Consider the following 22538-nt stretch of genomic DNA (forward strand, 5'->3'; position numbering starts at 1 on the left):
AGTAAGATAGTGATTGAATTGGTGAGTGAGTCAGTAAGATAGTGATTGAATTGGTGAGTGAGTCAGTAAGATAGTGATTGAATTGGTGAGTTAGTCTGTAAGAGAGTGATTGAATTGGTGAGTGAGTTGGTAAAATAGTGATTGAATTGGTGAGTGAGTCAGTAAGATAGTGACTGAATTTGTGTGATAGTGATTGAATTGGTGAGTGAGTCAGTAAGATAGTGATTGAATTGGTGAGTGAGTCAGTAAGATAGTGATTGAATTGGTGAGTGAGTCAGTAAGACAGTGATTGAATTGGTGAGTGAGTCAGTACGATAGTGACTGAATTGGTGAGTGAGTCAGTAACATAGTGACTGAATTGGTGAGTGAGTCAGTAAGATAGTGATTGAATTGGTGAGTGAGTCAGTGGGACAGTGATTGAATTGGTGAGTGAGTCAGTAAGATAGTGATTGAATTGGTGAGTTAGTCAGTAAAATAGTGATTGAATTGGTGAGTTAGTCAGTAAAATAGTGATTGAATTGGTGAGTTAGTCAGTAAGATAGTGATTGAATTGGTGAGTGAGTCAGTAAGATAGTGATTGAATTGGTGAGTGAGTCAGTGAGACAGTGATTGAATTGGTGAGTGAGTCAGTAAAATAGTGATTGAATTGGTGAGTTAGTCAGTAAGATAGTGATTGAATTGGTGAGTCAGTAAAATAGTGATTGAATTGGTGAGTTAGTCAGTAAAATAGTGATTGAATTGGTGAGTTAGTCAGTAAGATAGTGATTGAATTTGTGTGATAGTGATTGAATTGGTGAGTTAGTCAGTAAAATAGTGATTGAATTGGTGAGTGAGTCAGTAAAATAGTGATTGAATTGGTGAGTGAGTCAGTAAGACAGTGATTGAATTGGTGAGTAAGTCAGTAAGATAGTGACTGAATTGGTGAGTGAGTTAGTCAGTAAAATAGTGACTGAATTGGTGAGTTAGTCAGTAAAATAGTGATTGAATTGGTGAGTGAGTCAGTAAAATAGTGATTGAATTGGTGAGTGAGTCAGTAAGACAGTGATTGAATTGGTGAGTAAGTCAGTAAGATAGTGACTGAATTGGTGAGTGAGTTAGTCAGTAAAATAGTGACTGAATTGGTGAGTTAGTCAGTAAAATAGTGATTGAATTGGTGAGTGAGTCAGTAAGATGGTGATTGAATTGGTGAGTTAGTCAGTAAGATAGTGACTGAATTGGTGAGTTAGTCAGTAAGATGGTGATTGAATTGGTGAGTTAGTCAGTAAGATAGTGATTGAATTGGTGAGTTAGTCGGTAAAATAGTGATTGAATTGGTGAGTGAGTCAGTGAGACAGTGATTGAATTGGTGAGTGAGTCGGTAAGATAGTGATTGAATTGGTGAGTGAGTCAGTAAGATAGTGATTGAATTGGTGAGTGAGTCAGTAAAATAGTGATTGAATTGGTGAGTGAGTCAGTAAGATAGTGATTGAATTGGTGAGTGAGTCTCTAAGATAGTGATTGAATTGGTGAGTGAGTCAGTAAGATAGTGATTGAATTGGTGAGTGAGTCAGTAAGATAGTGATTGAATTGGTGAGTGAGTCAGTAAGATAGTGATTGAATTGGTGAGTTAGTCAGTAAGAGAGTGATTGAATTGGTGAGTGAGTCGGTAAAATAGTGATTGAATTGGTGAGTGAGTCAGTAAGATAGTGACTGAATTTGTGTGATAGTGATTGAATTGGTGAGTGAGTCAGTAAGATAGTGATTGAATTGGTGAGTGAGTCAGTAAGATAGTGATTGAATTGGTGAGTGAGTCAGTAAGACAGTGATTGAATTGGTGAGTGAGTCAGTACGATAGTGATTGAATTGGTGAGTGAGTCAGTAACATAGTGACTGAATTGGTGAGTGAGTCAGTAAGATAGTGATTGAATTGGTGAGTGAGTCAGTGGGACAGTGATTGAATTGGTGAGTTAGTCAGTAAGATAGTGATTGAATTGGTGAGTTAGTCAGTAAAATAGTGATTGAATTGGTGAGTTAGTCAGTAAGATAGTGATTGAATTGGTGAGTGAGTCAGTAAGATAGTGATTGAATTGGTGAGTGAGTCAGTAAGATAGTGATTGAATTGGTGAGTTAGTCAGTAAGAGAGTGATTGAATTGGTGAGTGAGTCGGTAAAATAGTGATTGAATTGGTGAGTGAGTCAGTAAGATAGTGACTGAATTTGTGTGATAGTGATTGAATTGGTGAGTGAGTCAGTAAGATAGTGATTGAATTGGTGAGTGAGTCAGTGAGACAGTGATTGAATTGGTGAGTGAGTCAGTAAAATAGTGATTGAATTGGTGAGTTAGTCAGTAAAAAAAGTGATTGAATTGGTGAGTTAGTCAGTAAAATAGTGATTGAATTAGTGAGTGAGTCAGTAACATAGTGACTGAATTGGTGAGTGAGTCAGTAAGATAGTGATTGAATTGGTGAGTGAGTCAGTAAGATAGTGATTGAATTGGTGAGTGAGTCAGTGAGACAGTGATTGAATTGGTGAGTGAGTCAGTAAGATAGTGATTGAATTGGTGAGTTAGTCAGTAAAAAAAGTGATTGAATTGGTGAGTTAGTCAGTAAAATAGTGATTGAATTAGTGAGTGAGTCAGTAACATAGTGACTGAATTGGTGAGTGAGTCAGTAAAATAGTGATTGAATTGGTGAGTGAGTCAGTAAGATAGTGATTGAATTGGTGAGTGAGTCAGTAACATAGTGACTGAATTGGTGAGTGAGTCAGTAAGATAGTGATTGAATTGGTGAGTGAGTCAGTAAAATAGTGATTGAATTGGTGAGTGAGTCAGTAAAATAGTGATTGAATTGATGAGTGAGTCAATAAGATAGTGATTGAATTGGTGAGTTAGTCAGTAAAATAGTGATTGAATTGGTGAGTGAGTCAGTAAAATAGTGATTGAATTGGTGAGTTAGTCAGTAAAATAGTGATTGAATTAGTGAGTTAGTCAGTAAGATAGTGATTGAATTGGTGAGTCAGTAAAATAGTGATTGAATTGGTGAGTTAGTCAGTAAAATAGTGATTGAATTGGTGAGTTAGTCAGTAAGATAGTGATTGAATTTGTGTGATAGTGATTGAATTGGTGAGTAAGTCCTTAAGATGGTGATTGAATTAGTGAGTTAGTCAGTAAAATAGTGATTGAATTGGTGAGTGAGTCAGTAAAATAGTGATTGAATTGGTGAGTGAGTCAGTAAGACAGTGATTGAATTGGTGAGTAAGTCAGTAAGATAGTGACTGAATTGGTGAGTGAGTTAGTCAGTAAAATAGTGACTGAATTGGTGAGTTAGTCAGTAAAATAGTGATTGAATTGGTGAGTGAGTCAGTAAGATGGTGATTGAATTGGTGAGTTAGTTAGTAAGATAGTGACTGAATTGGTGAGTTAGTCAGTAAGATGGTGATTGAATTGGTGAGTTAGTCAGTAAGATAGTGATTGAATTGGTGAGTTAGTCGGTAAAATAGAGATTGAATTGGTGAGTGAGTCAGTAAGATAGTGATTGAATTGGTGAGTGAGTCTCTAAGATAGTGATTGAATTGGTGAGTGAGTCAGTAAGACAGTGATTGAATTGGTGAGTAAGTCAGTAAGATAGTGACTGAATTGGTGAGTGAGTTAGTCAGTAAAATAGTGACTGAATTGGTGAGTTAGTCAGTAAAATAGTGATTGAATTGGTGAGTGAGTCAGTAAAATAGTGATTGAATTGGTGAGTGAGTCAGTAAGACAGTGATTGAATTGGTGAGTAAGTCAGTAAGATAGTGACTGAATTGGTGAGTGAGTTAGTCAGTAAAATAGTGACTGAATTGGTGAGTTAGTCAGTAAAATAGTGATTGAATTGGTGAGTGAGTCAGTAAGATGGTGATTGAATTGGTGAGTTAGTCAGTAAGATAGTGACTGAATTGGTGAGTTAGTCAGTAAGATGGTGATTGAATTGGTGAGTTAGTCAGTAAGATAGTGATTGAATTGGTGAGTTAGTCGGTAAAATAGTGATTGAATTGGTGAGTGAGTCAGTGAGACAGTGATTGAATTGGTGAGTGAGTCGGTAAGATAGTGATTGAATTGGTGAGTGAGTCAGTAAGATAGTGATTGAATTGGTGAGTGAGTCAGTAAAATAGTGATTGAATTGGTGAGTGAGTCAGTAAGATAGTGATTGAATTGGTGAGTGAGTCTCTAAGATAGTGATTGAATTGGTGAGTGAGTCAGTAAGATAGTGATTGAATTGGTGAGTGAGTCAGTAAGATAGTGATTGAATTGGTGAGTGAGTCAGTAAGATAGTGATTGAATTGGTGAGTTAGTCAGTAAGAGAGTGATTGAATTGGTGAGTGAGTCGGTAAAATAGTGATTGAATTGGTGAGTGAGTCAGTAAGATAGTGACTGAATTTGTGTGATAGTGATTGAATTGGTGAGTGAGTCAGTAAGATAGTGATTGAATTGGTGAGTGAGTCAGTAAGATAGTGATTGAATTGGTGAGTGAGTCAGTAAGACAGTGATTGAATTGGTGAGTGAGTCAGTACGATAGTGATTGAATTGGTGAGTGAGTCAGTAACATAGTGACTGAATTGGTGAGTGAGTCAGTAAGATAGTGATTGAATTGGTGAGTGAGTCAGTGGGACAGTGATTGAATTGGTGAGTTAGTCAGTAAGATAGTGATTGAATTGGTGAGTTAGTCAGTAAAATAGTGATTGAATTGGTGAGTTAGTCAGTAAGATAGTGATTGAATTGGTGAGTGAGTCAGTAAGATAGTGATTGAATTGGTGAGTGAGTCAGTAAGATAGTGATTGAATTGGTGAGTTAGTCAGTAAGAGAGTGATTGAATTGGTGAGTGAGTCGGTAAAATAGTGATTGAATTGGTGAGTGAGTCAGTAAGATAGTGACTGAATTTGTGTGATAGTGATTGAATTGGTGAGTGAGTCAGTAAGATAGTGATTGAATTGGTGAGTGAGTCAGTGAGACAGTGATTGAATTGGTGAGTGAGTCAGTAAAATAGTGATTGAATTGGTGAGTTAGTCAGTAAAAAAAGTGATTGAATTGGTGAGTTAGTCAGTAAAATAGTGATTGAATTAGTGAGTGAGTCAGTAACATAGTGACTGAATTGGTGAGTGAGTCAGTAAGATAGTGATTGAATTGGTGAGTGAGTCAGTAAGATAGTGATTGAATTGGTGAGTGAGTCAGTGAGACAGTGATTGAATTGGTGAGTGAGTCAGTAAGATAGTGATTGAATTGGTGAGTTAGTCAGTAAAAAAAGTGATTGAATTGGTGAGTTAGTCAGTAAAATAGTGATTGAATTAGTGAGTGAGTCAGTAACATAGTGACTGAATTGGTGAGTGAGACAGTAAAATAGTGATTGAATTGGTGAGTGAGTCAGTAAGATAGTGATTGAATTGGTGAGTGAGTCAGTAACATAGTGACTGAATTGGTGAGTGAGTCAGTAAGATAGTGATTGAATTGGTGAGTGAGTCAGTAAAATAGTGATTGAATTGGTGAGTGAGTCAGTAAAATAGTGATTGAATTGATGAGTGAGTCAATAAGATAGTGATTGAATTGGTGAGTTAGTCAGTAAAATAGTGATTGAATTGGTGAGTGAGTCAGTAAAATAGTGATTGAATTGGTGAGTTAGTCAGTAAAATAGTGATTGAATTAGTGAGTTAGTCAGTAAGATAGTGATTGAATTGGTGAGTCAGTAAAATAGTGATTGAATTGGTGAGTTAGTCAGTAAAATAGTGATTGAATTGGTGAGTTAGTCAGTAAGATAGTGATTGAATTTGTGTGATAGTGATTGAATTGGTGAGTAAGTCCTTAAGATGGTGATTGAATTAGTGAGTTAGTCAGTAAAATAGTGATTGAATTGGTGAGTGAGTCAGTAAAATAGTGATTGAATTGGTGAGTGAGTCAGTAAAATAGTGATTGAATTGGTGAGTGAGTCAGTAAGACAGTGATTGAATTGGTGAGTAAGTCAGTAAGATAGTGACTGAATTGGTGAGTGAGTTAGTCAGTAAAATAGTGACTGAATTGGTGAGTTAGTCAGTAAAATAGTGATTGAATTGGTGAGTGAGTCAGTAAGATGGTGATTGAATTGGTGAGTTAGTCAGTAAGATAGTGACTGAATTGGTGAGTTAGTCAGTAAGATGGTGATTGAATTGGTGAGTTAGTCAGTAAGATAGTGATTGAATTGGTGAGTTAGTCGGTAAAATAGAGATTGAATTGGTGAGTGAGTCAGTAAGATAGTGATTGAATTGGTGAGTGAGTCTCTAAGATAGTGATTGAATTGGTGAGTGAGTCAGTAAGATAGTGATTGAATTGGTGAGTGAGTCAGTAAGATAGTGATTGAATTGGTGAGTGAGTCAGTAAGATAGTGATTGAATTGGTGAGTTAGTCAGTAAGAGAGTGATTGAATTGGTGAGTGAGTTGGTAAAATAGTGATTGAATTGGTGAGTGAGTCAGTAAGATAGTGACTGAATTTGTGTGATAGTGATTGAATTGGTGAGTGAGTCAGTAAGATAGTGATTGAATTGGTGAGTGAGTCAGTAAGATAGTGATTGAATTGGTGAGTGAGTCAGTAAGACAGTGATTGAATTGGTGAGTGAGTCAGTACGATAGTGACTGAATTGGTGAGTGAGTCAGTAACATAGTGACTGAATTGGTGAGTGAGTCAGTAAGATAGTGATTGAATTGGTGAGTGAGTCAGTGGGACAGTGATTGAATTGGTGAGTTAGTCAGTCAGTAAGATAGTGATTGAATTGGTGAGTTAGTCAGTAAAATAGTGATTGAATTGGTGAGTTAGTCAGTAAGATAGTGATTGAATTGGTGAGTGAGTCAGTAAGATAGTGATTGAATTGGTGAGTGAGTCAGTAAGATAGTGATTGAATTGGTGAGTTAGTCAGTAAGAGAGTGATTGAATTGGTGAGTGAGTCGGTAAAATAGTGATTGAATTGGTGAGTGAGTCAGTAAGATAGTGACTGAATTTGTGTGATAGTGATTGAATTGGTGAGTGAGTCAGTAAGATAGTGATTGAATTGGTGAGTGAGTCAGTGAGACAGTGATTGAATTGGTGAGTGAGTCAGTAAAATAGTGATTGAATTGGTGAGTTAGTCAGTAAAAAAAGTGATTGAATTGGTGAGTTAGTCAGTAAAATAGTGATTGAATTAGTGAGTGAGTCAGTAACATAGTGACTGAATTGGTGAGTGAGTCAGTAAGATAGTGATTGAATTGGTGAGTGAGTCAGTAAGATAGTGATTGAATCGGTGAGTGAGTCAGTGAGACAGTGATTGAATTGGTGAGTGAGTCAGTAAGATAGTGATTGAATTGGTGAGTTAGTCAGTAAAAAAAGTGATTGAATTGGTGAGTTAGTCAGTAAAATAGTGATTGAATTAGTGAGTGAGTCAGTAACATAGTGACTGAATTGGTGAGTGAGTCAGTAAAATAGTGATTGAATTGGTGAGTGAGTCAGTAAGATAGTGATTGAATTGGTGAGTGAGTCAGTAACATAGTGACTGAATTGGTGAGTGAGTCAGTAAGATAGTGATTGAATTGGTGAGTGAGTCAGTAAAATAGTGATTGAATTGGTGAGTGAGTCAGTAAAATAGTGATTGAATTGATGAGTGAGTCAATAAGATAGTGATTGAATTGGTGAGTTAGTCAGTAAAATAGTGATTGAATTGGTGAGTGAGTCAGTAAAATAGTGATTGAATTGGTGAGTTAGTCAGTAAAATAGTGATTGAATTAGTGAGTCAGTAAAATAGTGATTGAACTGGTGAGTGAGTCTGTAAAATGATGATTGAATTGGTGAGTGAGTCTGTAAAATAATGATTGAATTGGTGAGTGAGTCTGTGAAATAATGATTGAATTGGTGAGTGAGTCAGTGAGACAGTGATTGAATTGGTGAGTGAGTGAGTCAGTGATTAAATTGGCGAGTAGGCCGGTGAGATACACTGGAGTGATTGAATTTGTGAGTAAGTTGATGAGATGGTGAGTGTGTCAGTAAAATTTTGACTGAGATGGCAAGTCAGTACTATAGGATGGTGAGTTGGTAGGATGGAGGCTGAGATGGAGAACCAGTGAGTGAGTGAGTGAGTGAGTGAATGAGCAAGTACAATGGTGAGTGATTAAGATGGTAAGATTGTGACAGAGATGGTTTGCCAGTGTCAGGGGTGATCTCATATTCAAACACCTGGCTCAAACCTGGGTTAATTTGGGTTAACCCAGCCTGCCCTATTCAGACCTACTAGACCTACGATATGCAAATTAGTAGTAGGTTTGAACCTAACCTCCGGATTATCTGCCCATTAACTCCCCCACTGAAAACAAACAACAGAGAACAAAGAAGACAGACCTAGAGAAAACCTAGGTTTTTCTTACAATACTGTTTCAGCCTGGGTTCAGTAGGAAAAAAAATACGATGTATACTATGGAGCTCCATGTTCATACTGAGTGTTATATTTTGAAGTGTTAAGAATTACAGCAGCGATTTTTTTTTTCTTTGCAAGTCTTGTACATGTAAATGCTAATAAAAACAAACTTGCATTTGTTTCACAAATCTATTTACATCATGTCATTTATAAGTGTGATGAAAATTATATTTATTTATTTCTGTGATTGGTAATAATAATCAGTTTCCCACAACTTACATTTTGGTACAAGTCAATACAATTGTTATTGTTATTCAATTTATCTGGAATTAATTACAGACGTGATGGTTTGTTATATTTTGTAATTAAATGTGAATCAAGTGATACCATAAACCCTCTCTATTTTAAATGAGCAGCTTGTTGGATAAATTACTTACGTTATATATATATTTGGCGTAGTCAGTAAAATATGTTTATCCATGGAACGAACTGGTACATTTTGTCCGCAACAAGTACGGTCAGTTTTGTGTCCATGTCAGTTCATAAATTCATAGAACACATTTTTTGGTTAAGTTTGTAAAGTCTGTGAGACTGCAAGTTATCAAAATATGATGAAAGTATTAAATTGATAATGGCAACATTTTTTTCTACGAAGGCATCTGAAAACCACATTCCCTCTATCACTGTGTCAAAACTAAAGTTGGGGCTAATGCTACGACTCTGGCGCTACGACCACAGTAACATTGTCAGCTGACGGCATTGCGGGGGAAATTACGGGTATTTACCGCTGCCAATATCTTACTTTTCTGTAACAAAATGCACACATTTCGAACCCCCAGTTAATTAAAAATAAACGATTAGAAAATACATCGAAGCACAGTGCCTTGAGGGACTGTGGGCGAAGTAGGCAGTGAGGTGTTTTAAACACCGCAGAAAATCATGCACTCAACGCAGCCATCTTGGTTACCTCAATCAGAATTTCCTTTTGTCACCCTGCATGCATCGATTGCGATATCGCAACGTGCACTGTGTCGCCTTGGGCGACGGTCTTAGGTACAAGGCACTCTATGAATAAGGTAATTTCAGAGGTCAGGGTTCGTTTTTTATAAGCAGTCTGGTCTGCAGATGAATAGCCGTAAATAATCAGCGCGAGTCCATTTAATTTAATTTTCTGTTTTGATACTTCTTGTCACTGGAAATTGAATAAGAAAAACTGCAAATAACCGATGTGCAGTAAATCAAAATAAATTTTCATTGCGTACGCTGCATTTGTTTTTCCGGATTTTGCGATGCCGCACTCCTGAAAGAACTGTTTGAAAATTGAACGCGCAACAGTAGTAAAGGCTTGAACACAGTAGCGCAAGTCTCAAGTGCAACTTTGTATCAACAAATGTTCGTCTTTTGATACTTATTAGCTGTCAGAGACACATATCAATTGTCCAGCCCAATGAAAAGTCTGATTCACGTCCTCTGCTCAATTTGCGACTCAAGCATAACAGTTTATCAAAACAATTTATTCAGCACGCTGTTCACCGATATATAAAAGGGTGTTTTTTTAGGCAAGGCACACGGTAAAATGACTACTGTACACCAATAAATCGACACATTTTAGAGACAACTATCTAGTCTAGCAATGTAAACTCTGTCAGTCCTAAAAATAAACAACAGCTTGAATGAGGTATGAATGAGATCGGTTCGAACCGCAGTTTTTATGCAAATTCGTGCGGTCGTCCTGAATCGCACTGTCTATTGTTTAAACTTCCAAACCGCAAAACTGGGTTTTGTTCGGGCGGTTTAGGGCGGTTTGGGTTTTCGTAGGTTTGACCCGCATGTTTGAATATGAGATCACCCCTGAGTGAGTCGGCCAGTGAGTGACTGAGATGATGAGTGGCTCATTGAGTCAGTAATTAAGATGTTGACCAAGATGATGAGTGTGTGCAGGAGATGTTAGTGACTGAGATGGTTCAACACTGTAGAAAACGTATTTAATATTATGATTTGATTATTTTAATGCTACATGCTAGATTTCAATTTCAGGAGCTTGCACGTACCAGCTTTGATGGCTGTTTACTACTAGAACATAAAGAAAATTATATAAAATTTGGTGAACCAGATAGAACATATTCCACACAGCCCTGCACGTCCAATAGTGAAAAAGGGACATTCTTTGCAGTCGATGGTGGATATATTGTACAATGTAAGTTTAACTTCTATAAACTGCTCAGACCCCCTTTTCGGCTTAGCAGGTCATCCTTTGCCTAGGGGGATCCAACTCGCCTGTGGGATGGGAGAGAAGCCCCCTCGCCCAATTTATTTATTTCTGTTCGCCCAATTTATTTTATGTGAGTATTAGTTTATAGCTTTGTAATTTTAGTCTTTGTCTGTTCGAGTTTATTAGGTTATAGCTCTGTAATTTTATTTTAGTTTATATCTTATTTGACTGCCTTGCCTTTGCTGGTATACCATTTCTGTCGTATCTGGGTACCAGGTGCCGGCAGCCTAGTTTTGAGTACATGTGTGTTATTTGCTTGAGTCATATTTTTAATTTCATTGCAATACTTTACCTGTTTGTAGTGTTTTTTACAAAAGGTGGTTTTGGGCCGAATTGAAATGAGTAATTTATTTTCCATTAATTATTTTTTTTTTATAGTTGACGAATTCACAGTTGGATTGGATTTAAAGATCCAAATTGAAATCAAACCACGTGTAACGTCGGGAACATTGTTATCTGTACAGAGTGATAGAGGGGATTTCTTGTCTATGGAAATGTTGGATGGTAACGTAAGTGAATTTGTTTTTGCTCTATTCCCTAAAGGTCACACATCTTAGTTCTTTCTTGGTATATTGTACATTTCAATATCACGTAGTAATTTTTGAACTTCAATGTCAAGAATTTGTCCCTCCTAGAAGTACCAGGATGTGTGACATTTAGGTACCAGGATGTGTGACCTCTGAAGGAACCTGCTTACACACTATTAGAATATTTATCCTATATATACTTTCTTTATTTTTGTTTTGGTACCTTATACTTATCCTTACTCTCTGTACCATTACTGAATGTACAATGCGGTATGCTGACCAAAATAGAGGAGACAAACTTTGATAATGAAAAACAGATAATTCATTTGATATGGTCTTTTAACAAATATTGTTGTTTATTTCTAGTTGGTGTTTAGCGCAGATAATGGAGAAGGGATCTTCAGTACAACCTATGAACCCAATACAAACCAAGGAAGAAAATATCTATGTGACGGTGAATGGCACAGTATAGTTGGTAAGATTCTATCATTACTGAATATTGTTTGAAAGTAATAACTACTTAATACAATTTTTACATTTAGTTTTAAGCCAAAACACAACCTCTAAGGCAATCAATGAAAGTGTGCCCTTTATGTCAACTCAAAAAAAGTATGCTCTCTATGGTAACTCAAAAAAAAAAGTGTGCCCTCTATGTCAACTCAATAAAAGTATGCCCTCTATGGTAACTCAAAAAAATGTCTGCCCTTGATGGTAACTCAATAAATGTATGCCCTCTATGGTAACTCAATAAACCTATGCCCTCTATGGTAACTCAAAAAAAATATGCCCTCTATGGCAATAGTTACAGCTATATCAATAACGTTTATATATACATTTATATTGTAGCATTAAAAGCCAAGAATGTTGTGACACTAAATGTGGATGGCAAGGAAATCATGCCTGTGGGTATTGGAAGAGGAACAACTATCAATACAGACACCAAAAATGAGCTGTATATAGGTGGTCTTCCAGGTATGTATTTTAATATTCACTTCAATTAAAGTAGATTAGAAGTCATCTATGATCATGAGATTGTGAAAAATCTATGTATAATGGACTAGTGAATCAGTCTGGGATGTTGTGGGCAGGCCTTGCATACATGTTCATGCAAGCTTCCATGTTAATGTTGTGAAATGATAGAGACAGCCAATCAGTTATGACACAGAATTCTGTGATGACTACGTAGTTGCATAGCGATTCATCTGACCATTCTTGAGTGTACTCCTAATGTCTTGATTTCAGGCTACAATTAAAATTATGATTTATGAAATGTAAACGTGACTTAGTTTTACAAATCTGGATTATGGCGTAAATGTCAGTGTTTAGGGACAACATCAAAAGTTAAATGTAGGATAAAAAACTTAATTTCTTTAGTCCCCACCCCCACTTCAACTTAATTGATAAATATTGATCATGGCGTCAGACTACATTCACCATTAAATACAAATTAATAATCAGACAGTTGTATGACATAGCAGTTGGTTCTAGGTCCATGCCCAGAAATTGACCTCATTTGACGTACATATTTATTTACACTTGGACAAAACCATTTTCTCTGATTCTCGTCTTGTATGTTTTGTTTTTTTTCATTTTCTGTTATTTTTGTCCATGATTGGATAGAAAAAAAAATTAAATCGTTTTTGTAGGATGAAAACTTTTTGAGGTCAAACCCTCCCACCCCCAAACTAAAGCAAATAATTTTTTTATCCGACATCGATATTTTGACGTCGTTCTTTACCGGTATATCACAACAGCAAAACTGATGATGATTTTCACTGGCACATATTTAACACATTACCTAACATATCCTCTTATTTGCCTTTCCAGATGGAGTAACACATAAAGGCATTACAACAACAGAACAGTTTGTAGGCTGCATTAAAAACTTAGTGATTGGTAGTAACATAGTGAACTTCAATGAGGCTTTCCGTGTTGCTGGAGCAGTACAAGTCAATAGTTGTCCTACGACATAAAAAAACACACTTGCATGCATTTAGCATTGCTTGTCTGCTCTTTCACCCTAATCTTTAGATTCGGAGTGGTTGCCATGCAATTTTATCACTGATAATCAACCGTTTTTGCTAATAGAAATGTTTGATTTGATGAATGTGGTCAGAATTTTCTAATTGGTCTGTAGAAACATCATGCACGCCAGATATTATGACATTCAAAAATAAACATTGCACATGATCATAATTATATTACTTTATTATCAAAAAAAAAAAAAAAACTATGACCAAGCAAACAGTTTTACAAGGTCATATGATGGGGCATCATCACCATAAGTGTCTTTCATTTCAACAAAAGTCTCCTTTGGTGTATGTCCCTGCGTGACACTCAACTGCTTCAATTTCACACCTAACTCAGTTCAAACACCTGTAAATCAGAAATTAGAAATCACAATTAGTTCAGAGCTGTTTTTTGCAACATAACCCATAGAAATGTCAATCATTACACATGCAACATTTCATCTAGATCAGACAACTGGAAGTCGGTCAGGGACATTATCTATTGAACACCCCTCGTAAACTTGTCTCTTTCAATAGATGAACATTGATTGATCTTCCTATGTATTGTTCTGACAGTGTCCCTTAAAAAACAAACTATATAAATTATGAGGAGGTTTGGGTCAAATTGGCGATCATACTTTGTCATTATAATGCATTCATGTCATTAAAAACAATGACTAAACAGATTTGTGTCACTGGAAAATATACGTCGAGACACAAAAACTGGAATTGTCATGAGAAGTTTCTGAATTTGCATTTTTGTTTTGGCATAAGTTTTTATAGTGAAGTAAAGTTGTATTTATTTCATTAAATCCAGAAATTTAGCTCAGTAATTTGGCCTTTAAAGTCATAAATTGTTATTGATGTGATATGACATTTTGACCTTTAAATGGCAAAGTTCAACTTTCACAAAATAAACCTGACATAATTTATTAAAAGCTGTAGCTAATCAATAATAAACCATTTGATGCAAAATTAACAAAAAATGTTACATCAACATTATGATGGAAACAAATCCACTACTGTAAAATACTTTATTTTCACTTGGAATTAATTTTCACTGAAGCAGTGATTTAGTGATTCATAAAATCCAGCTAATAACCTTTTTTTCTATAATTTACATACAACTCGTCAAAAATCAGTGAAAATAAATTGCATAAAAACACCCAAAATGTGGTTCCAGCGAAAATTAATTCCAGCTAAAATAAAGTATTTTACAGTTACTGTATTATTTTCACATTTTGTTTATTCATTCTCCCATAAATTTTGACCAAGAGCTGTTGCCATGTCAAATAGGCCAACGTGCCTTTTAAACAAAATAATTGTAAAATAGTATGTAATATTTTTCAGAGTTTTTATTTTACAGTATTGTAGAGAAATGTATTTTTGTACATTTTGTAATTTTATAACAATCTGCACTTTTGAGAGAAAAATGCTTTAGTTCACTGCAGTTGCCGCATTAAAACTTAGATTCTTAGAAATATTGTATAATGTTTGTTTTTTTATAGATGGATTTGAATTCTTGCTAATTATTATGTGGTAGTGTGGGGGTGATATAAGTAACCAAAACTTATCTTTAATAATATGTATGGTGTTAGCTTAGTCTGTATTCTCTCTCTGTCAGATTCAAAATGGCCACATGGCCAAGTATTTATGCCAGCAATTATGATTTCAGCGTAACTATTACTATACTGAGGGCATCTACATTTGTGGCTGTGGGAATTCGCCATGTTTAATAAATCTCCACAGAACATACAGTAGACTCAAGTGATCGAGTTCAAAAGAAAATCGTAATGACTTCTTTATTCATGGGTAGAACGCTGAACATTTCAACCAGTAATTACATCAGTAGTACAAACTTCAGTATTAAACTGTGAGTGCCCTTGATGAGGGGCAAATAGGTGAATAACTTAAGAAACTATGAACTAAATTCAAATGTAGACTCCATTGATGACCGCCATATCCATCGAAGCTAGGAATCATGGGTAACACTTGCATAATAATTAGCATGTTTGAGGTCGATTCCATTACTCATAGGGGTAACTCTTAATGTAAGAACACATGTAAATGATCTAACAGTGAAATAATAAGGTAATTTTCCCAGTTAATAGGGAAATATGAATAAACTAGAATAATCTAAACTGTTTATAAAGATAACACTAGATGAATAAATCTATCTAAAAGTAGAAATGTATTGATACACATTCTTATGCATTTAACTACATGTAATTAAAAAACACGCATGTTGACCTGTGCCCGACAACATTATGCTATTGTGATACAGGAAATAGTTTCAATATTACTATAATACTTTTCCTACTCAGCACCCATGCTTGACTATTGACTCATGTGCCTATCCCTTACAAAATGCCCAAAATTTGCTTGCATGATCATAAAACCTGGTCTTGAGCTTTGTTAGAATGTGAAGACCACGGTAACAGTATGTGCATATTAATCAAATAATTTGCATAATTAGTTAATTTTCAGCTTTCTACTCGTATCTCAAGTACTAATCATCACATTTAAATTAAAATTTGGCACATAAATGTTGTAGTACAATTGACAGACCTGATTAGTAACTGGGTTAAAATATGTACATATTAATTATCTTATATGCATAAGTGAATTTTAAGCTTTCACACTGATATCTAAAGTACTAATTATTCCATTTCAAAGAAACATTGTACATAGATGCTCTAGGACAATGTACAAATCTGATTATATCAATTCCCTAATTAGCATAATAATTCACAATTTTGAATGAAACTTGATACATAGATGGTCTGTTACATTGCGCAGACCTTATTAGTTTTACACTCATATCTGTTCATATTAATATCATGATTTGTTTTCAGCTTTTCCATCAATATCTCAAGTACAAGTAATTTTTAATTCGTCTCCAATACTCTGAGTTCTTTCTAAGCAGCAGGTTGAACAGATTATAAAATGGTGCATAATAATCAAATTATGAATATTCATGATACAACTTGAAAGCCAATGACGATGGTTCATAATAATCAACTTATGAATTTTCATGATGCAACTTGAAAGCCAAAAATTGTTCATAATGATCAACTTATGAATATTCATGATACAACTTGAAAGCCAATGATGGTTCATAGTAATCAACTTATGAATATTCATGATACAACTTGAAAGCCAATGACGATGGTTCATAATAATCAACTTATGAATATTCATGATACAACTTGAAAGCCAATGACGATGGTGCATAATAATCAACTTATGAACAGTCGTAATACAACTTGAAAGCCAATGATGGTTCATAATAATAAAATTAAGAATATTCATGATACAACTTGAAAGCCTATGATGATGGTTCATAATAATCAACTTATGAATATTCATGATACAACTTGAAAGCCAATGAAGATGGTTCATAATAATCAACTTCTGAATATTCGTGATACAACTTGAAAGCCAGTCATGATGATTCATAATAATCAACTTATGAATATTCATGATACAACTTGAGAGCCAATGATGGTTCGTAATAATCAACTTATAAATATTCATGATACAACTGATTTTGAGTTCCGTGCTTCTCCAAGACACCTAGCTTATTTACAAAACTCCACAGATATTGTTGAGCAAAAAAAGCATCCCCCAAATAGTGTTCCTTTCTGTTCACTATTCCAAATGTCATGGTTTTTATGGCTAGGTGGAGAGAACACAGACTTCGATGCCAACAAACCTTGTGGCTTTTACACTTTCTATGTCATCTCGGCTGTTTACAAATTTTAAATAGTAGCCTTTATCAGGGTTTTTCTCACCATTGTTACATCTATGATCTATTATATTATTATATTAACATTATCAATACTAGTGGAACGAATAAAGGAGAAACTATTTCAAACTAACAGCCTCTCGGCTGAGATAGCTCTGCTGTTAGCAATGTACAGCTCAATTAAAGAACTGGAGATATCATTAGAAAATGAGCAAATCTGAGAGAAGTCTACCCGAGGTACCTACCTGTATATGTATAGTATCAAACCAATCAGACATGCTGTTTTCAACAATAATTCGAAAATAATTCGAAAATATCAAAAAATATTTCCAATTAAAATTAGAGAATTGAAGATATCACCATGAAATGAACAAATCTGAGAGAGGTACCTGTAGTACCTATATGTATACTGGTAATATCAAAGCAATCGAACTTTCAACAAGAAGTCAAAAATATCACTGATTACCAAAAATGACAAAAATAATCATCATAATTAGAGAATTAAAGATATCATCATGAAATGAACAAATCTGAGAGAGGTCTACCTGACGTAACTATATGTATAATATTTGTCATCAATCTTGGGCAATGTTTTATAGTATAGCGCCATCAGCGGCTGTAAGACACAGCATACTGAAAAGAACGTCAATCTTCGGTGGCGGAGCAACGTCACATGACGTCCCACGTTGCTAAGACGCGCACCACTGTACATGCATTTCTATGGACTCTCTGCGCGCAGCTGTGGAACGCCGATCGAGCCGGTGAAAATTCGAGAAAACAATACAAACTCAACTTTGAAGTAATCCTGAACAACCAAATTTATATATGTTACACACGTAGGGCTAATCTTGTTATACTGTTCAGGCACAGTCAGCTGGCGCACACGTGATAATAAAATAAATACGATATTTACTATATATATATAGGGGCCGCCATTTTGAATGGCGCATAAAACTAAATAATAGACAAGTTGTGAAACGCGTTTTTTAGATTCCTACAAATCAGAACAAAAATACCAATCTTTCACAAAAATACGGTTCGTTGGGGTTATATTAAGCCAACCGATAACAAAATTCGGCCGAATTCGTCGTTTTTGTGTGGAAAAAACCCTTGCATACGAACACCTTATTACACAAAGAACATAGAACACTCTCCAGGGGTATTTAAAACTAAAAAATTGGCATTCCAGCTCAGCAGCCAATCAGCGACGGCCTAACGCTTAGATGACAATTGTGGTTTCAAATACCCTGGCTTATATGACTTGCGTTTCGAGCAGCCAGTCGAATTGTTTTTATTGGCTGTCACCCATGCTAACCTGATGTTTTTTGACAAAAAAAAAAACGATAACTGTAAGTGTTCAGACTATGATTGTATTGTTCATTCATTGATAGTATTGCTTATTTTGTGTGTAACAGCCATATTGATTTTGAACATGTGATTTGGTGTAGAGGCGGCCATTTTTACCGCTACGGTTTGGCTGTAGCGGCATTTTAGTTATCAAGTATTTGAGTTTAAAAAACATTAGTCTCTGTGATCTAGATTAAGATATGATATTTTATGATGGAAGTGTTTGAGTATGACATATTATTGTTAGATTTGTTGTTGAACGCATATTTGAGTGAATTGCTGACCTCATGCTAATTTGCACATGATCTCATGAGTATGTAGTACGCTGACAGTTGCCTGAATTAATTTTCAGTTTGTTCTGAATTGTTATTAAGATTTGAACTAGCGTTTTAAGTGGTTAGAAAATTATTGTTGACTTCATGATGTGTATTTTGATTTTAATTGTTTTCTGTAGTGTATTTCTATTGTATGCATTTATTATTTAGGTATTGACGATGTATTTGAATGCTTTCTGAACTGGCTAACTGGGATTGTGTTTATACCCGGCAAATTAGCAAGTTTCATTGTTACGCATGTAGGATCCGATTTTGAGTGAAGTGTGTTTATAAAAGAAAACTGTAATTATTATTTAACTGAAGTATTGTTTATTGCACAAGTTCATTGTAAGAATATATGAACGCAAGTGTGTGCCTGTATTTGCTATGAATTTGAAGTTTGAAGCCAAAAGGTAAATAATGTGCAACTGCCAAGCATTCCACTGCAAGATGTGCAACGAGAAAGATTTCAAAAATGTTGGATCTGTAAATCAAACGAGCATTGGCCTGATCAATGTAAAAAGTTTTCTGATAGACAGATATGAACTGACCAAAAAAGTCATGCATGCTTTTTTTCTTGTAGCTTGAAGAAATCACCGACTAAGCAATTATGTGATCGTTTGTACCATAAGCTGCTTCACCTAAAGAAGAATGTTGGCAATGTGGGCAATATGTCTCTGAACTGCAGTGATGAACCATTTCTCTGTGTATTAGAAGTTGATAACATAATAACATAATAGCAAAAGAAGATAGACAGATGACAAATGTTATGTTGGTTCACAAGGAACATTTGTGAGGAAAGACTTTGTTGACCGATTGTAAATAAAGGGAAAGAGTGTAGCTGCATCTATAACCAAGATATGAGGTACAGAAGAAAGCTTCCTGTCAAAGATCTGTGACCTTAAACTGTGTGGAAAGCAGCCAGATATAGTCCACAATATTAAAGCTTTAGAAATTGAGACGATAAATCAAGTAAAGAAGCTTAACATCAAAGAGCTTGAGAGGTTATTCAAGATGAAGGAGAACAGCTTGGATAGACGAGGTGGTCAGATTGATATTCTAATTGGCGTTGACAATGCAGGCCTGATCGCAGGTGAAACCATCGAGTCAAGGATTAGTAGCAATGACGTCGCCACTAGGATGGGTGTACAGTGTTTGATCTAGGCTGCGCCATTGCGCAATTTGCGCAAAAAAATCAAAGTTGACGCGTTATTCATAACACTATGCGCCAGTTTGGGCGCAACATTTTTGTCCTGCCAATTTAATGAAACAATTACGTAGTTGCGTTGTTTTTACTGTAAAGAGGCTGATTGACCTTAACGACCCATTACTTACTTCGTGGCGACATCTTTTGCGACAATAATGTCGCAAATTTCATCACGTGACCACTTCAAGTGGACCGTGTGCATATAAACAGCATGGCGAATAAAATGAGTTCATCTTCGGGCATTAGTTCGTTCTATGAAAGAAAATGATACCCCAGAAACAGTTTCTGAGTCTTCTGAACGTTTGGAGGGCCGGATAAATATGGGATAACAGATACAACGGTAACTAGCAGTTATACTAGTTCCGATGTTAATCGGCGGCACCCACAGGTACGTAAACACAATCATAACACTGTTACGCTATTCATTGTTTTCAATGCTAATGTTATTTTAATAAATTACACTTTTACTTTGAAAATTATGACCAGCAAAAGAGCCTACCATGTATTATCAAATCAAAGCGAAGTTGCGAAATGTTTTGTAGGTCAACATTACATTACACGTGAAACCAAAATATAAGACTATTTTTTGTAATAATAATTATCTTTATTGCGTTCGTATCTTTATCAGGATTTTGACTAAAATGCAATACAGATGTGAATAAAGATAAACAAACAATTAAAGTGAGAATAAAAATACACACAGGAAAATAAAAACTGACAAGCAAATAAAAGTAGGGAAAAAATAAATTGGGTTGTTTGTCATATTTGTGTTGGTGAATGTTTGGATTACTAATGCATGCACATGACCTTATCTTGAGATAGCTGACTATCTTGTTTTCAGTTTTTCCTCTCTAGTTTTGAAACAGTTCTCTATGTATTATTGTATGCACACACTGGGTTTCAGAATGCTTTAGTTGGCTATCAGAATTAATTTTATGGCGTGTTTTCTAAATATAATTCAAGAACTCTGGGTGATGTTGTGTTGTTTCTTATAAAAAACGCATAGGTCTTACCCAAAAACCTGTAAATTTAAAAAAAATATTTTTATTGATCTATGCAAAATGATTTACAGACATAACAATGGTTACAATATTAGAATTTATCTTGACTCTTCCAACTTTCTTTTTCTTGCAGGAAAGGTGGTTATCCCCAGACTGTGTTAAAATAATGTAGCACCCACTGTCAGTGTCACACCAGAACCCATCCATTACCACCTGTGAAGAATTGACATTTCAATGTTATGTATAATAGTGACAAACTGTCAACACTAAGTAAAAAGCAGTGAATTGGTATCCAACAAAGTTTAACCCAGCTGATTTGATTTGTATACCCAAAAGGTGAAATTATAAGTATTCCATAGTGAAATGGTGAATATATTATTTTCTCATGCAATTTGTTGCAACATTTGTTTTTGAAGTGTCTTTCCCCAGTTGTGTTTTGTTGCAATTTTTATGATAAATAAAAAAATAACTGAAATACTTGCTTACATGTAGTCTTTTCTAGCAAGCACTGGAGCTTCTGCAGCTTCCATTTGTCAATGTTCCATTAATTGTCCCAGTAGGTAGATGTAAGTGGTCATGAAGAAGGTATTAGTAAAGGGTACTGTTCAGTACTATAAAAGGGAGTGTTTAATATGATGTTGTCCAATAAAAATAAAAATATCATTTTTTATGCATTCAGGCTTTTAAATGCTGGAAAATGCTTCAGACCTGCCACTAGATTGCTGTATTTCACTTATGCTCCAGACAACCCTGACAACCAGTAAACTGGTTGATTTGTGCCAAGTGAACACTTCAGGGTTATGAGCACGCCATTGCTATGCCATGTTGCAGTATGCCAACTTCTGGGCCCCAGTAATTTTTCATGGCCCTTGTTCTCATACAAGAGGGGCCCCAATGGCCCCACTTAATAAATTCCTAGATCAATCACTGGGTGTAACGCAAATGATCAGATGGCACATGGAGTTATGAATGTTAAAATAAGCAAACCTGTCAATTTAGAAGACTTTTGGTCAACTGAAGATATTGGAGTTGAAGTAGGAAGCTGTGAATGTAAAGCAAAGTTAAATGTAGTCGAGGATATTGAAGCAAAATTGATAGAAAACCTTGCTTCCAAAGTTGGAGATTGATGGCTCATTCCATATCCATTGGATCCATGGGCCAAGCCAAAGCCAAGATTTTAATATGTTGAAAGGACTAGAAAACAGACTGGCTAAGAACAAACATCATGGCATGGCATATACAGAACAGATGAAAGAAATGTTGAGAAATGGATTTGCCAGGAATTTGAGCTACACAGAAATAAAAAATATCAATGCCCAGTACCACACCATGCTGTAGTCAGACCTGATAAGAAGAGTACACCAGCTGTATGCGGAGATATATCTAAGATGTACCACAGAATAATGATACCGGAAGTGGACCAATATGTACACAGATTTCTATGGCAAGACCCGGAGTGCGAACGGGAACTGGATACATACATAATGAAGGTATTGACATTCATTGATAAACCTGTCGCTGCAATGGCACAGACGGCGCTCAAGATGACTGCTAGGCAAAGTGCAGATACCTACACTAGAGCAGCTGAAGTGCTGGAGAATGACACGTATATGGACGATGTCTGCACTTCAGATGTCTGCACTTCAACGAAGACAATAGAAGAAGCTAAACAACTTACAAGTGACATTGATGATGTGCTGAGCAAAGGAGGATTCAGTATTAAAGAATGGTTGTCACCAAGTCACTGATCAGCAAAATG

General features: G+C 35.5%; 1 protein-coding gene and 1 long non-coding RNA gene across 2 annotated transcripts in view; both read left to right on the plus strand.

Moving 5' to 3' along the window:
* The window catches only part of LOC102806714 (laminin subunit alpha-like), a 140698-nt gene extending 126055 nt beyond the window's left edge, over window positions 1–14643 (plus strand). Inside the window, exons 45-49 of the mRNA XM_085492989.1 lie at window positions 10392–10551; window positions 11005–11135; window positions 11520–11628; window positions 12000–12125; window positions 12981–14643. Of these exons, the coding sequence (XP_085349115.1) occupies window positions 10392–10551; window positions 11005–11135; window positions 11520–11628; window positions 12000–12125; window positions 12981–13126 (672 nt within the window). The 3' untranslated portion in view covers window positions 13127–14643. The remainder of the gene's footprint in view (window positions 1–10391; window positions 10552–11004; window positions 11136–11519; window positions 11629–11999; window positions 12126–12980) is intronic.
* Window positions 14644–19183: 4540 nt separating this feature from the next.
* LOC144355303 (uncharacterized) lies at window positions 19184–21254 on the plus strand. Its single transcript, XR_013421212.2, has 2 exons — window positions 19184–20166; window positions 20913–21254. It is a non-coding gene; the product is annotated as an uncharacterized LOC144355303 (long non-coding RNA).
* Window positions 21255–22538: the final 1284 nt, after the last annotated feature.

The sequence above is a fragment of the Saccoglossus kowalevskii genome, chromosome 18 (genome assembly GCF_978046115.1).
Source record: "Saccoglossus kowalevskii chromosome 18, keSacKowa6.1, whole genome shotgun sequence".
In the NCBI taxonomy this organism is placed as follows: Eukaryota; Metazoa; Hemichordata; class Enteropneusta; family Harrimaniidae; genus Saccoglossus; species Saccoglossus kowalevskii.